Source organism: Mesoplodon mirus (genome assembly GCF_964341445.2).
Source record: "Mesoplodon mirus genome assembly, chromosome: 4".
NCBI classification, from domain to species: domain Eukaryota; kingdom Metazoa; phylum Chordata; class Mammalia; order Artiodactyla; family Ziphiidae; genus Mesoplodon; species Mesoplodon mirus.
The window spans coordinates 151261177-151277001 of record NC_138979.1 but is presented as its reverse complement, the minus strand read 5'-3'; the positions used below and the strand labels follow the sequence as shown (position 1 = coordinate 151277001).

Below are 15825 nucleotides of genomic sequence, written 5' to 3'. Positions count from 1 at the left end.
GTGGCGAAATTAATTACTCCTGAGAGCTGTGCAGCTTCTTTGTGCCAAAACAAAACCAGACTCTTAAGCTGCATTAGTCCCTCTTCAAGCCTGGTATTTTGGAAAATTTTCAGAAAGCTTAGGCATAGTCTGAAGCTGTGGGATTTTTCCCCCCTTTCTCAGCTAATATAGTCATTGTCTAAACCAGAAAAAAATTAGAATATCACCTAGCCTTGGTTTTGTTGAATATCTACAAGTATGAAAAGCTTGATCTCCTTTGGGTAGGCTTATTGTCTATAACTGTGGGTGAGATTGAAACGTGTACACATATCAGGAACCGGAATTGAGTGTAGGATGTGGCTTTGGAAAGGATTTATCCATCTTTCCATTCATTACTCTATTAAATTCTCCTCTGTGCAGATTTGTGTTATAATTGTTCAAAGATTTGAGCCATGTGTGTTCTCTGTGCCATGGTTTCCTCATCTGTGAAATGAGGATGATGAGAGATCCTAGCTGTAGGAAATTCTCAGAGATAGGCCTTGTTGCCCCCATTTTTCCTGTAAGAAAACAAAGACTTAATAAGAGATTAAGTAACTAGCTGGGATGAGGCCGAGCAGGGTTCTAAGCAGAATGCATTGCACTCCAAAGCCATTTGTTTATATTTACTATATTTATATTATACTGCCTCCTCCTCTTACGGTGGCTTATGGAGGAAACACCAGCGATCTCTCCTTCTGAAGTGCTCACCTCCCTTAGGGACCTGTTTCGATTGTTACCTATCCTCTTCAGAGTAGAGTAGCTTAGAGACAGCACACCTACTCAGAAGAATGATTCTAACGCTAGATGGGAAATGTTAAGCAATGGAAGAAACTCTTTCAGCTGGAGCTCTGACTTTCTGCAGGGGTTGGCCCTGCTCTCTCTGCAAGCCTCCCATCCGCCACCCTCACTATCCCATCCCCCCACTCCTCCTAGCCCCAGTCATGGGCTGGGCCAGATTGGCAGCCCCTCTGACTGGCAGCTGAGCTCTGTCTTTCTCAGTAGTGCAGAGGGATTATTAGGATATAACCAACAAAGGTCAGGGCCAGCTTTCTGTTCTTCCCTAGCATCTGTCTGGGGAGCTGTATAAGCCCAGGTGACAGTCCTTTAGAAATTCTGAATGAAGTACATTTCTCTCTAGAAGGGGTTTGAGACTAGAAAATAGTGAGTACTCACTTTGAGTTCAAGATTTTCTCACTTGTCAGCATTTAGCAATGTCTTTAAAATATTGACTTTTCTGCCCTGTATGATTTGTGTTTTCGTAGCTTTTCAAACCTTGCTCTTCTGTTTTTATGGAACGGGGGAGCTGAGGAGGAGGGTGGGGTGTGCTCACGGCCTCTTGCTTTCCCCAGGCTTCGTGGAGCTCAGCCTGTACGACCAAGTGCGGCTCTTGGAGAGCTGCTGGTTGGAGGTGCTCATGGTGGGGCTGATGTGGCGCTCCATCAACCACCCCGGCAAGCTCATCTTTGCTCCAGACCTCGTTCTGGACAGGTGAGAAAAAAATACTTTGTGTTTCTTCTCCAACTGGTTTGAGTGAGGCGCTGAGTGAAGTGGGAACAAGGTCCTGGGTTCTGCAATTAAAACCTTACTCCTGAGAGGGTAGGTAAGAGGAGGATGATGTCATGAGTTCCTTCACTGGGTCAAGAACCCAAGAAGGAGAGCATGGGCACAATGATTAAGTGTCCTGTGACTCATTCTTACCTATTCTTTCAGTGTGGCCGCATTCACTGGCCAGACCACAACAGGGGCCTGTGTCCTGCAGGGTATGTGGCCACTAAGTGTACACATCAACTTAGATTTTTCTGCACTAAAAAACTCCATTTTCAGGTTATCATTTTAAGCTGTCCTGCTGTTTTTTCCACTGGTAGGGACCCTGTACATCTCCAGCTATTTGGACAGGTGATGAAATTCTTACAAATCTACCAAGTTTATTTTAACATGCTTTAACTCACTCTAACTACATGTACTATATAGCATTTTTGGCAATAGCTGTGGAACGAATGGCTATTAAAACCAGATGAAAGTTAACGGAAACTGGGGAACGATAGTGTTAATGTGATAACTTGGTTGCATTTGGTTTTCTTTTAAAGATGGTGCAGAAAAGGAACCAATTTTTAATTGACTTAGGTGAACTGTTCATGGAGGGAAAGCTGGAATGTACAACACTCAGGCTCTTTAGGAGAAAAGTAGAATGCTTTCTTGGAGTAAATTTGAACAGTTTGAAAATCTCCATGGAAATTGATGTCCACATTCCTTATATTGAAAAAAGTGCTAGTGTTGAATATTCAGTCACATTTGACTCTGCACAAAGAAGGATGCCTAGTGTTATGAATGGAAAGGATCTGCCCCTTGCATTGCCTCTTTAGATCATCAGAAGATCCCCATGCACACCTTACTCAGGTGAAAAGTAATAGCCCTGGGAATTAGCACCCATTCTGTCTGTTGTCATGGATGACAGCATTGACAAAGAACACTGTTCTAAGTAACAGAGGTGTGTTGGTGGAGAACAGGGCCGTTGGGAAGAGCTGGAGCGTGGACTGTGGCTCCAGTAGGAGCAAGCCCAGAGGGAGGTTCGGAAGCCCAAACCCTTCAGTAGCAATCAAAATAGCTAACTTATTGGCTTCCACGCACCATCCTAAGCACTGATATGTGTTAAGTCATTTCATCTTCACAACAGCCCTTTATGGGTAAGCACCATTATTATCCCTGTCCTTCAGATATGGAAACAGGAGGTAGGTAACTTACCTGCAGTTAGCAAGTGATGGAGCTGGGCACAGGGGCTGGCTGTGAAGTCCACACTCTTACCTACAACAGTACATGCCTCCCAGCAGGATAGAGAACTGGAAGAGGAAAGAGGAGGAGGCCAAAAGGCAAAGTAACTTTCTACTTTATTCTTTTATCTTAGAACAACTCTGTTTTACTCTCTGTGCACCTCAGAAGCCTGCTCCTCCTCCTCTCATCTCAGGGTACCATGTTGCAAGGCAGGCTGCAGGGCCAAGCACCCAGCCAAGCCATCAGTCTCATTCATTCATTCATTCATTCACTCATTATATTCCACTTGGCATTTAAATAAAGGCACACACACACACAAATATACACATAAAATTCCCTAGAAGTTAGTGCTAGGAAGAAGTTCTATTCTTTGGTGAACCAATAAATTTGCAGACTTTGGGATTGGGTTATTTTATTTTTTGTCTTGATTTCTAAATTGATGCCACATTTAGTGTTTTTTTTCAGTGACTATTTCATTCCTGGTTTTTAGTACAACTAACTTACCTCTTTGTGTGGGTTCTTTAACTCCCGTGTGTATATAAATTACTGTAAATTGACACCAATCCCAGATAAATTTTAGGCTTACCTGTTGGTTAAGTAATAGAAGAAAAAAAAGTAATTTTTCTTATATGTTATTTTAATAGACTCACATTACTTTATAAATTTTTGGATGTCTTATTTTTTACAACGTAGAAATTGAGTATATTTGAGGATAAAAGAGGAGTTCTTGGGAATTGTAAATGCATTCACGTTGAACAGGCATGTTTTTGGAGTGCCTACTAGTGGTTATTTTTTGTTGCAGTCCCTACTTGATTTGAGCACTCTGTAAAGTAAAGAATTTCAAGTCCGAGACTCTTAGTGCATCTGTTATACAGATAAATACATTTTAATGTAATGGGTATGTTTCTGGAGGAGTTGCTTATTCAAAAATGTTCAAAATGTGACTTATTCCAAAAGTCAGGGATCATGCACCATAAAAGTGTTCTATTGTGAATCTTTTTTGCAACGTGAATAAATAATTTTCACACTACATGAAAATAATTGTCTTTTGGTAGATTGTCCTGTCAGAGTTCCTTTAAGTGGTGGTATGACCATGTAAGCAGTGAATACAATTAAATTAGCCTATTTATTTGTGGAGACTGAGACTATAATTTGTTTCCCTTTATTCTTGTTGAGGCTTCTGCAGCGAGAAAACTTGAATCTACTGAGGATGAGAGGAAAATCCGGGTATCTCAGCTTATTTCTAACAAGGTAGTTCTTTTAGTAATCACTAGAATCCCAATTCATGTGAAGATCTACCACAGAATCTGAACTTCTACTTGCTCAAAAAATCATATATGCTAAGACATTATGTGTCCTTAGCATCAATAGGAAACTGTCAAATGTTATTAAAAAGTCAGAGGAAGTGGATGTTTATGGAGTTCTGTGGACTCACAAGTGTAAATGTACTGAGTTTGCATTCACCTCAGGTATTTGTATATTGAATTTTCTTCAAGAGACTGGCAGAATTTTCACTTTTGAATTTGTATTTCCCTTTTGTACTCAGATCATTTCACCTGAGTTCAATATTTAAGTCCTTCCCATGTGCTAAGCTCTCCCAACCCTATTGCCACCCACACAAAGATAGACAAACTGTGGTCCATTAGCCACATGTGTGCTGCCAGCGGATATATATATGTCAGTACAAAACAGTGAACCCCAAAGGGAAGCCCACTCTTTCAACACATTGTCCTCGGTATCAAACAATATTTTTCTTTTATAAAGGGAGTGATTATCAAATATAAGATAGTCCACATGGAACTACTACTTTTATTTTTATTTAGCTCTGGTTTATGGGGAAATGGAGTGTAAAAGTAAATTTCCATGAGTAGTTTGGTTTGATTGATATATTGTTTCAGTATTTTAACATCCAACTCATATACCCACTAGGTTAAATTCAGATCTTTTAAACCTGTCTTAATTTCTTACTCGTAATTCAGTGTCAATCATAGTTACTTACAGAATAAATGAAATAGGTCTCATTGATTGTAAAGTCCTTCCTCACTCTGTTCTATATAACTCATTGTAAAGTAGAACTCTATTAAGGTGTCCTTTATAAGATATTGTACCTTATTGCCCCTATATTTCTCATTTATTTTCTAGAAATGTATTTGTTTTCTACAGCCTGTGAAGTGAATAAAAATATTCTAACCTTGCCACCCCTTGAATGAGATGGTTGGCTCTCACACCTGCTGGAGAAAGCAATCAGACCTAGCTCTTTACAGCTGGTTGAGAAATTCACTTTTTCCATGCGGTACATATGTTCTGATTACTTTGAGCTACAGCATTTATCAAGGCCTAAGATACCCTAAAATATAAACTCTACCTCCATTAAAAAAAAAAATTTAGTTATTTATTTTGGCTGCACCGGGTCTTAGTTGTGGCATGCGGACTCTTAGTTGTGGCATGCGGGATCTAGTTCCCCTGACCAGGGATGGAATCCGGGCCCCCTGACTTACCCACTGGACCACCAGGGAAGTCCCTCTACCTCCATTTTTGAAATATGAATTTACATTTTAAATGGTATGTATTTCGATGAGGAAATGGTGCTAACTTCAGTATTTAGAGATGTGTTTTTAGGCACAGGTGGCAGCTTCTGCAAAATAGGATTGATTTCAAATGAGTCCCCTTGTCATACTACTTGGGGAGGTGTGTGTGTGTGCGTGCCTGTGTGTGTGCATGTGTGCATGCGTGCATGCATGTGTGTGCATGCACACATGTGCCTGTGACCCCACCTCTGAGTCTCACAAAAGAGTAAAGAGCCAAACTATTAAATTGTCAATGCAGGACTTGTTGGATTTTTTGTTTTTGCCCCCAGAGATATTTTAAAACTAGCTTTTCTCAGTATCAGATGTCCTTAAGCCCACCAATTACAGTTTCCAATAATTAATTGTTCTAGGCTGAGTGATTTGATGATTGGCTTGAGGGGCATTCAAGTGAATAAGTGAATAAGTATTTCTTGTGCCTCTGCTATGTTCACGGCTTGCATGTCCTTACTGGACACTAGCAGCAGGCTGCCTGGGAAAACCCAGAGCAGGGGAGGTGGGTGGATGGCATATGGAGGGCTGGGGCTTTCCTATAGATTTTGGCACCCTTTGCCCAGGGCTCTGATTCTCCAAGGTGGCCTTTCCCTTAGGAGTGACTTCTAGGGGGCACTGACATTTTATCACTTAACCTGTGCGCTTTCAGAAAGTCTAAACTGGTTTCCAAAGTTACCGCACTTGTTTGCCAGTGAGCACAGTTTGCATACTTGTAGCTTTGTGTAGTGAGCTTGTGGGGGTGTGAACGCTGTGGACTGCAGGATCCTGGTAAGCGGGCATCCAAGCATAGCACCAAATAGGAAAGGCTTTAGCAGGATTGGTAGTACCCACTGGTGTCAGTTCATTTGAACTCTACAGAGGCCCTTTCTCCAACTACTACCATCACTGGAAATGTCCTGGCTTGGGGTTGGGAGAAGGAGGAGGGACCAGCCAGTTCTTTGAAGATCTCAGGTCCCCTTCAGGGGCTGCTACAGAGACTGAAAATGAAACTTGCAGAAACTCATGGCCACCATAGCTGCCCTTTGCTGTGTACTGCAGGCTTTTAGAAGCAAATGAATGTTTCGTGACGAAATCATCTAACTGCTTGCTTGTCAAGGACTTCCAGTAGCTCTATGACTGATGATAATGGAAGTTGTTTTGGGAGCAGTGAGGTGGAATAATGTGTGTCTGGCTGGAGTGAATTGAAGCTGGTATTTTCTGGGTACAGTTCAAGTAATTTACTTCAAAAGTATGCTTAAACATTCATTTCCGTAAGGAGTGCTCAAAAGAATCTCAATTACATGGTCCAAAGTTTGTCTAAAACTTTTGCTTAAAAATAATCTTTGGCACATCAAAATTACCATGTCTCCATTTCTACCTTCCTTTCCTGATTCTAATCCATCTTCTGTAATTGTGATTTCTTTGTATGTCATATTAGCTTTTCTTCAAAGTGCATTTAAATGTCTCTTAGTTGCCCCACCAGTTTCTAGTTGACCACCAGGATGTGAGAGTTAAGCCCTAGATATAAAGTAATATTTCTTCTTGGGATATTTGCTTCTGTAATGTTCAGTCTTTCCTCATTAATACTTCAGAGTTTTTTGATGAGAACATGGACTGTATCATTTTAGTAATATGTGTCATATTGAGGTCTGGTTGGCTGACATAGTTTAGATCAAAAATAATGAACAGAAATGGTATTCCTTTAAGAAAACATTTGGTGAATAGGTAGGAGGAAAATGTACTTCCAGTGCACACTGTTGCCTAAAGAGTATATATTCAAATGTTTGCTTTATGGACTTCTAGGAAATGCCCTGTCTTCCTTGTATAAAAATAATTCTAGTAATTTCACATTTCTGGGTGTGGTCCCATTACTGTCTTGTTATAGTTAAAGGGTGTACAAGATGAAACTTGAGATTAAAAAGAAAATACTCCTTATTGCTTTCGATGGTTACCGGAAGCTGTATGTTCCTTACATTTCTAAATGGACTTTTGTAGGGATGAAGGGAAATGTGTAGAAGGAATTCTGGAAATCTTTGACATGCTCCTGGCAACGACTTCAAGGTTTCGCGAGTTAAAACTCCAACACAAAGAATATCTCTGTGTCAAGGCCATGATCCTCCTCAACTCCAGTAAGTAACCACACAGCTGGGCCATGTTTTATGGGGGAGAGATGCTGTTTCTAGAGCTGGCATGGTGTTGAGGAATACTGAATTTCTTTCTTTTTTTTTTTTTCTGAATTTCTTATTTTATTTAAAAAGGGGAAAATGGCTTTCTTTCGGACTTTTCTGTTTCATTTTATAGGGATTTAAACTGTAGTTAACTTTTGGTAATTTGAATATAAATTATTTGTTGGGTGAATTACTGGTAGTAATTTTAAAAGTAGCTGAAACCACTCTACTGGAAAAGGAAAAAGCGAACTTCAAAATGTTTACCTGTCATCCTTTCTTCTTTTTTTGACATTTTAATTTATTTCATTGTGATGTAATTGACATATAACACTGTATTAGTTTCAGGTGTACAACATAAGTGATTTGAATTTTTTTATAAATTTATTTTTATTTATTTATTTTTGGCTGCATTGGGTCTTCGTTGCTGCATGCGGGCTTTCTCTAGTTGCGGCAAGCGAGGGCTACTCTTCGTTGTGGTGCGCGGCTTCTCATTGTGGTGGCTTCCCTTGCTGCGGAGCATGGGCTCTAGGCACGCAGGCTTCAGTAGTTGTGGCACACGGGCTCCAGTAGTTGTGACTCGCGGGTTCTAGAGCGCAGGCTCAGTCGTTGTGGTGCACGGGCTTAGTTGCTCCGTGTCATGTGGGATCTTTGCAGACCAGGGCTCGAACCCGTGTCCCCTGCGTTGGCAGGTGGACTCTTAACCACTGCGCCACCAGGGAAGTCCCAGATGATTTGAATTTTGTGTATATTGAGAAATGATCACAAAAAGTCAACACCCATCACCATACATAGTTAACAAAACGTTTTTCTTGTGATGAGAACTTTTAAGATCTGCTTTCTTAGCAACTTTCAAATATGCAATACAGCATTATTAACTATCGTCACCATGCTGTACATTATATCCCCGTGACTCATGTATTTTATAACTGGACTTTCAGCCCCTTTTCAGTGTTTATACGGACCTTTTACATGGTTAACATGCATTTATATTTACTATTTTGGGTTCTGCTTTTATAAGTTCATTTATTCATTCATTTCATTCATTCATTCACTAAAGATATTGAGGATATATATATTCCTGCCCTCCCATGGTTCATAGGGAGAGAGAGAAAACAAATTCGTTAAAAAGAATGATCTCAGTGCTATCACAAAGTGTGTACAGAGCACTGAGTACTCTGGGAAGACAGGAGAAGTGCTGAAGTGGTTGCAGAAGGGAACATGTTTGGGTGTTGAATGAGTTGATGGGCAGGTGGGAGGGGTAGGCAGGGAAGAATGAAAGTACGGGGGTAAGCCAGGAGCTGCAAGGCATGCAGTGGAAGAGCAGGGGGAGGTGGACAAGGTTGTAAACTGCAGTGTTGAAGATTACTGAGTGTAACTCCCGTTGAGAATTGTTGCCTGGGGCATTGAGCAGCCCTAGAAGAGGGTCAGGCAGGGAAGTATCATGGACAGATGGGCATTCTTTTTTTTTTTTTTTTTTTTTGCGGTAAGCAGACCTCTCACTGTTGTGGCCTCTCCCGTTGCGGAGCACAGGCTCCGGATGCGCAGGCTCAGCGGCCATGGCTCACGGGCCCAGCCGCTCCGCGGCATGTGGGATCTTCCCAGACCGGAGCACGGACCCGTGTCCCCTGCATCGGCAGGTGGACTCTCAACCACTGCGCCACCAGGGAAGCCCCAGATAGGCATTCTTGAAAGGTCACTCTGGCTTCCATGCGGAGGACTGACTGGAGAGGGGAGAGACTGAGGCAAGGGGCCTAACAGGAGTTATTAGGAACCATGAGAGCCAGAACTAAGTTGGTGTGGAGGGGCCTGGGAGGAAGGGACCGGACTTGAGGGAAATATATGGGTTAGAGGTGGGAAATGAGGAAAGCATCTAAGATGTGTGTATGTTGTAGCTTTGCTGTTTTTTTCTTATTATATAAATAATACCTGGTTATTATAAACATTCAAACAAAAGAAAAACATACAAGGAAGAAAATAAAAATCACTAGGAGTCCCCCCTCTCCGCCCTAGATAACCACTATATCTTTGGTGACTGTTCGTTAACAGCTCTTGATAGAGAGATAGAGATAGATATGTACACATATGCTCATATATAAAATTTTACATAAACAGCATAGCATCTTGTATTAAAAGTTAATGGAAACTTTGAAGGAGGCTTGCTTTGATTCCATTTTTTCTTAATCCTTCCACCCAGACACCAAGTAGCTAATCTTAACAACCAGAGGGTAACCTTTATACCTTCTTCCATCCTCTAATAATCATTTTAAATAATACCTCACCTCCGATATATACACAGACCTTTTTTCCCCCATTTAAAAAACCTGGGACACTACATACAAATACCTCTTTGCATCTTGCTTTTTTCCTTTTCAGAATGCTGTGAAATCCCTTCAGGACAGTGAGGAGAGATCTAACTCAGTCTTTGAAGCAAGGGCATTGTCTACATCGTTTAGCCTTTTCTCTATTGATGGGCCTTTGTTTAATATACATTTTCTATTTTTTTTTACCATTATAAACATTGCTACAATTAATAGAGACGTATTATTTTGCACACATTTCTAAGTTTCTGTGTAGTTTTCATCCTGTTCAGTTTGCTGTCTACCTGGTGGTATTCAGTCCAGCTGCTGTACCAGGTGTTGATTGCTTTGCTTAGCTGTTTACTCTTGTTGGGCCTTTAGGTTATTGTTTGTTTTTTTTTTTCTTTCTTTCTCAAATAATATGTATGTCCAGGTTTTAATTCTCAAGTGATGACTTACAGACTTCATTTGGGCAATGTATGGGGCTTTATCACCTAGATTTTATCCAATTTTAGAGCTTAGTGTTTGAAACAGCAGAGATCTGTGAGATGGTATTATGCTACTTTATTTTACATCAGACCAAGCAGCAGTTCCTGAAGCCAAAACTCAATGCAGAACCTGTGGCCACATGGGTCGCAGGCTGTCTCCTGATGTGGGAGCAGCTGACCTCTCCCCCTCCATCCTATATTCATTTCCTCTCTAATAGGTACTCTTGGACATTGGCACTAGTTTTGATGAAAGGGAAACACATAGAGCAGTGCTTCTCAAACTATCTGTGGTGAAGCACCAGGTTTCTTTTTCTTTTATAATTTCCAAATTGTTATAGATAGTTACTTTATTTTTATTTTTATTAGAGTATAGTTGATTTACAGTGTTGTGTTAGTTTCTGCTGTACAGCAAAGTGAATCAGTTATACATATATCCACTCTTTTTAATTTTTTTTAACATTTAAATATTTAAATATTTATTTATTTATTTGTCTGCACTGGGTCTTAGGTGCAGCACGGGGGATCTTCGTTGCTGCGTGTGGGATCTTTGTTGTGGCATGCGGGATCTAGTTCCCTGACCAGGGATCGAACCTGGGCCCCCTGCATTGGGAGCACAGAGTCTTAACCACTGGACCACCAGGGAAGTCCCTATTCACTCTTTTTTTAGAGTCTTTTCCCATATAGGTCATTACAGAGTATTGAGTAGAGTTCCCTGTGCTATACAGTAGGTCCTTATTAGTTATCTGTTTTATATATAGTAGTGTGTATATGTCAATCCCAATCTCTCAATTTATCCCTCCTCCCCTCCTCCCTGGTAACCATAAGTTTGTTTTCTACATCTGTGACTCTATTTCTGTTTTGTAAATAAGTTCATTTGTATCATTTTTTTAAATTCCTCATGTAAGCGATATCATATGATGTTTGTCTTTCTCCGTCTGACTTACTTCACTTAGTATGATAATCTCTGGGTCCATCCATGTTGCTGCAAATGGCATTATTTCACTCGTTTTTATGACTGAGTAATATTCCATTGTATATATATACCACATCTTTATCCATTCATCTGTAGATGGACAATTAGGTTGCTTCCATATCTTGGCTTTTGTAAATAGAGCTGCTATGAACATTGGGGTGCATGTATCTTTTCAAATTATGGTTTTCTCCAGATATATGCCCAGGAGTGGGACTGCTGGATCATATGGTAGTTCTATTTTTAGTTTTTTAAGGAACCTCCATACTGTTCTCCATAATGTTGTACCAATTTACATTCCCACCAACAGTGTAGGAGGGTTTCCTTTTCTCCACACCCTCTCCAATATTTATTGTTTGTAGACTTTTTGATGATGGCCATTCTGACTGGTGTGAGGTGATACCTCATTGTAGTTTTGATTTGCATTTCTCTAATAATTAGTGATGTTGAGCACCTTTTCATGTGCTTTTTGGCCATCTGTATGTCTTCTTTGGAGAAATATCTATTTAGATCTTCTGCCCATTTTTGGATTGGGTTGTTGGTTTTTTTGACATAGAGCTGCATGAGCTGTTTGTATATTTTGGAGATTAATCCCTAGTCAGTTGCTTGTAAATATTTTCTCCCATTCTGAGGGTTGTCTTTTTGTTTTGTTTATGGTTTCCTTTGCTGTGTGGAAGCTTTTAAGTTTAATTAGGTCCATATGTTTATTTTTTGTTTTTATTTTCATTACTCTAGGGGGTGGATCAAAAAAGATATTGCTGTGATTTATGTCAAAGAGTGTTCTGCTTATGTTTTCCTCTAAGAGTTTCATAGTGTTGGCCTTACATTTAGATCTTTGATCCATTTTGAGTTTATTTTTGTGTATGGTGTTAGGGAGTATTCTAATTTCATTTTTTTACATGTAGCTGTCCAATTTTCCCTGCACCACTTGTTGAAGAGGCTGTCTTTTCTCCATTGTATATTCTTGCCTCCTTTGTCATAGATTAGTTGACCACAGGTGCGTGAATTTATTTCTGGGTTTCTGTCCTGTTCCATAGATCTATATTTCTGTTTTTGTACCAGTACCATACTGTTTTGATTACTGTAGCTTTGTAGTATAGTCTGAAGTCAGGGAGTCTGATTTCCTCCCGCTTCAATTTTCTTTCTCAGGATTGCTTTGTCTATTTGGGGTCTTTTGTGTATCCGTTTAAATTTTAGAATTTTGTTCTAGTTCTGTGAAAAATGCCATTGGTAATTTGATAAGGATTGCATTGAATCTGTAGATTGCCTTGGGTAGTATAGTCATTTTGACAATATTGATTCCTCTAATACAAGAACATGGTATATCCTTCCATATAGATAGTTACTTTTGTAAAATAAAAAAGTACTAGAAAAATAAAAGTGCAAAATACAAGCCCTAGTATTTTGTTGTTACATTCAGCTGATCTAAACTTACTCTTATCAATTACTGTAAAAGTTTCTGAACGCTTAGCCTCAATTTCCTCTTCTCTCTTTGTGAACTGGTAACAGATGATACTTTGAGTAACCCTGGTATAGAGCATGGAGAGCTGTCCGGGAAATAGCTGGATCAGGAGGTGGGGGTGGGGGGAGGAAGTTAGGTCTTGAAGGAGAGGAGAGGGAGAATGAAGAAGGAATTTGAAGGTCATATGAGACTCGGAGACCCTGAAGACAACCTTTGGGTACTTCCTGGTTGGATCTCAATCTAGCCTTACTTGCCTGGCAGGACATTTACCCCACACCCAGTACACTCCCTACCCCAGTTCTAGAAAGCAGACATTTGTGAGTAGAAATGGTAAGTTGTTGGACAAATGAAAATTGTAGGGAAAGCCAAGAAGACTCCTAAATGCTTTGGAGCTTCTGGCACCTTCTTGACATTGATTGTTACCATTCACCTTCTATAAAATAATATGAGGGCCCAGCTTACATCAGTGATTAAGTTGATGTGCATATAGGAAATGTCCAGGTGGGACATTTGAAGCTGATTGTGGAAGAAAATCAACGTTTTCTGACCTTCTCTTTGAATCTACCTACAGACGTTACCTCAGATTTTTGCTGTCATTTGTCTTTGTTAAAGGAAAGATTTCCCTGGAAAGTTCATTCCCACCTTGGTACAGGAGGATCATCAAATGCCAGATTATGGGGCTTCTCTTACTTGCAGAAATAATTTAGAACTCTTTTCTGTGTAGCAAAGTGCTCCTTGGAAAGCAGTTTGCTTCTTGTTACACCACTTTGCAGTGTAAAGCCTTATGTTTGGCATGGCTCCTCACAGTCATTTTAGCCTCTGGACGTCATATTGTGTTGTTGGGAAACTAGAAACATCTGTGCAAATGGGAAAGCCTAAGGCTACGGCATTCCTCCTGCAGCATCTGACAGAACTGCCATGTAGAGAGAATTACAGAGGGTGAGGTAGGCATGTGATGTAATTACCACTTGGGACAGTAAGTGAGTAGGATTTGTTTACAGTAAATCCAAATTTAAGAAATCTTATCTTAAGAAATTTTTTTGGCTTGGTAGTCATAATGGCATTCAAAATGAATTTATTCTGTTCAGCATTGCTGTTAGGAAAATGGGGTTCTGTTTCTGTTGGAAAATTTCCACTGCCAGGAGAGGTGAGTCTTTTCCATGCTAGATTTTAAGCATCTCAAGTTACAGGCTTTTTTCTTTTTGATTATTTATAGCATTAACTTGAAAACAAACACAGGGACAGAATCCACTTAGCCACCTTGAATTTAAACAACCCTACAGAATATGTAAAACAGACATTGGACATTGGACAGTGACTCCCAAGAGAATAGACACAAGGTGATCCCTTTGACCAGTTTACTGCCTGGAGCCAGTTTCCAGGTTGCAATACAGGGAGAAGTAACACAGGTAGACACCAGTGGTCTCCCTGAAATGAGGGAGCAGAGTTGTGAATTTGGGGAGGCTAGGATTTTCAGGGGAGAGAACTGGAGAGGAATGAGCCGGACAGAGAGGCTTTAGAGACCCGCAGAGGATCCCCTTCAGGTCTTCAGCTGAGCATTAATTTCATGCTTATGATACTAACTGAGGACAAGGAAAGAACCACCAGAAAGGAGCAGGCAGAACAACACTTGGAAGTTCACACAGGGCCAGGAATAGTTCATGTTCTCACCAGCCACAGGGGAAAAACCTTCTACTCTACTGGATGTTGGCTGTAGTACTCAGAAAGGTATTGCCTCAGTAGTGAGGTAACATAAGCCCTAGACTAAAGGCTGCCCTGGTCCTACCAAATGAGACTTAAAAAGCAAGTCTGGGGGCTTCCCTGGTGGCGCAATGGTTGGGAGTCCGCCTGCCGATGCAGGGGGCACAGGTTCGTGCCCTGGTCCAGGGGGATCCCGCATGCCGCAGAGCGGCTGGGCCCGTGGGCCATGGCCACTGGGCCTGCGCGTCTGGAGCTGTGCTCCGCAATGGGAGAGGCTGCAGCGGTGAGAGGCCCGCGTACCGCAAAAACAAAACAAAACAAAAAAACCAACAAACATAAAAAAAGCAAGTCTGAAGGATCAAACTATTGCCAAGTAACATAACTGCATCTTAACTGCATAAAGCTCAAGACTATCTAAAGGAATGGAAGAATATCCAGCACTTAACAGGGTAAACCAATCACATGTTAGCAAGCATGGAAAGAAGCAGAAAATATGACCTATTACGAGGAAAATGACAATAATTGGAAAAGACACCAGGTGATGTAGATGATAGAATTAGTAGACAAGGGCATTAAAACAATTACTGTAACTGTATTCCATATGTCCAAGGAGTAGAGGAAAGCATGAACAGGTTAAGGAGAGACATGGAAAATATGACACACACACAAATTAAATTTCTAAATATGAAATTTAAAATGAACAGAGTAGGGCCTCCCTGGTGGCGCAGTGGTTGAGAGTCCGCCTGCCGATGCAGGGGATACGGGTTCGTGCCCCGGTCTGGGAGGATCCCATATGCCGCGGAGCGGCTGGGCCCGTGAGCCATGGCCGCTGAGCCTGTGCGTCCAGAGCCTGTGCTCCGCAACGGGAGAGGCCACAACAGTGAGAGGCCCGCGTACAGCAAAAAAAAAAAATAAAAAAAAAAAAATAAAATGAACAGAGTATTAAGCTGGAGTGGCTACATTAATATCAGAAAAAATAAATTTTAGAGCAAAGAATATTTCTAGGAATAAAGAAGGTAATTTCATAATGATAAATGAGTCAATTTGTCAAGAAGACATAACAATCCTAAACATTTATGCACCAAATAAGAGAACCTCAAACCTTATGAAGTAAAATCTGATAAAACTGCAGGGAGAAATGGACAAACCCCTTATTATAGTGGGATATTTTAATACCCCCCTCTCAATAATTGATAGAATAAGTAGACAGAAAATCAGTAAATATAGAGAAGACTTGAATAACACTGCCAGCCAACTTTACCTAATTGGCATTTTAAAAACCCTCAACCCCAAAACAGCAGAAGACACATTCTTTTCAAGTATTCATTGAATATTTACCAGGATAGACCATATCCTGGACCATGAAACAAGTCTGAATACATTTAAAAGAATTT

The 15825-nt window shown here is 40.6% G+C and overlaps 1 protein-coding gene across 1 annotated transcript in view; it reads left to right on the top strand.

The window, feature by feature from the left end:
• Positions 1-15825, top strand: part of ESR2 (estrogen receptor 2) — a gene marked incomplete at its 3' end in the record, with an annotated part of 65072 nt that overhangs the window by 39504 nt on the left and 9743 nt on the right. Inside the window, 3 exon segments of the mRNA XM_082618823.1 lie at positions 1368-1506; positions 2382-2435; positions 7341-7474. Coding sequence (XP_082474949.1) covers positions 1368-1506; positions 2382-2435; positions 7341-7474 — 327 coding nt within the window.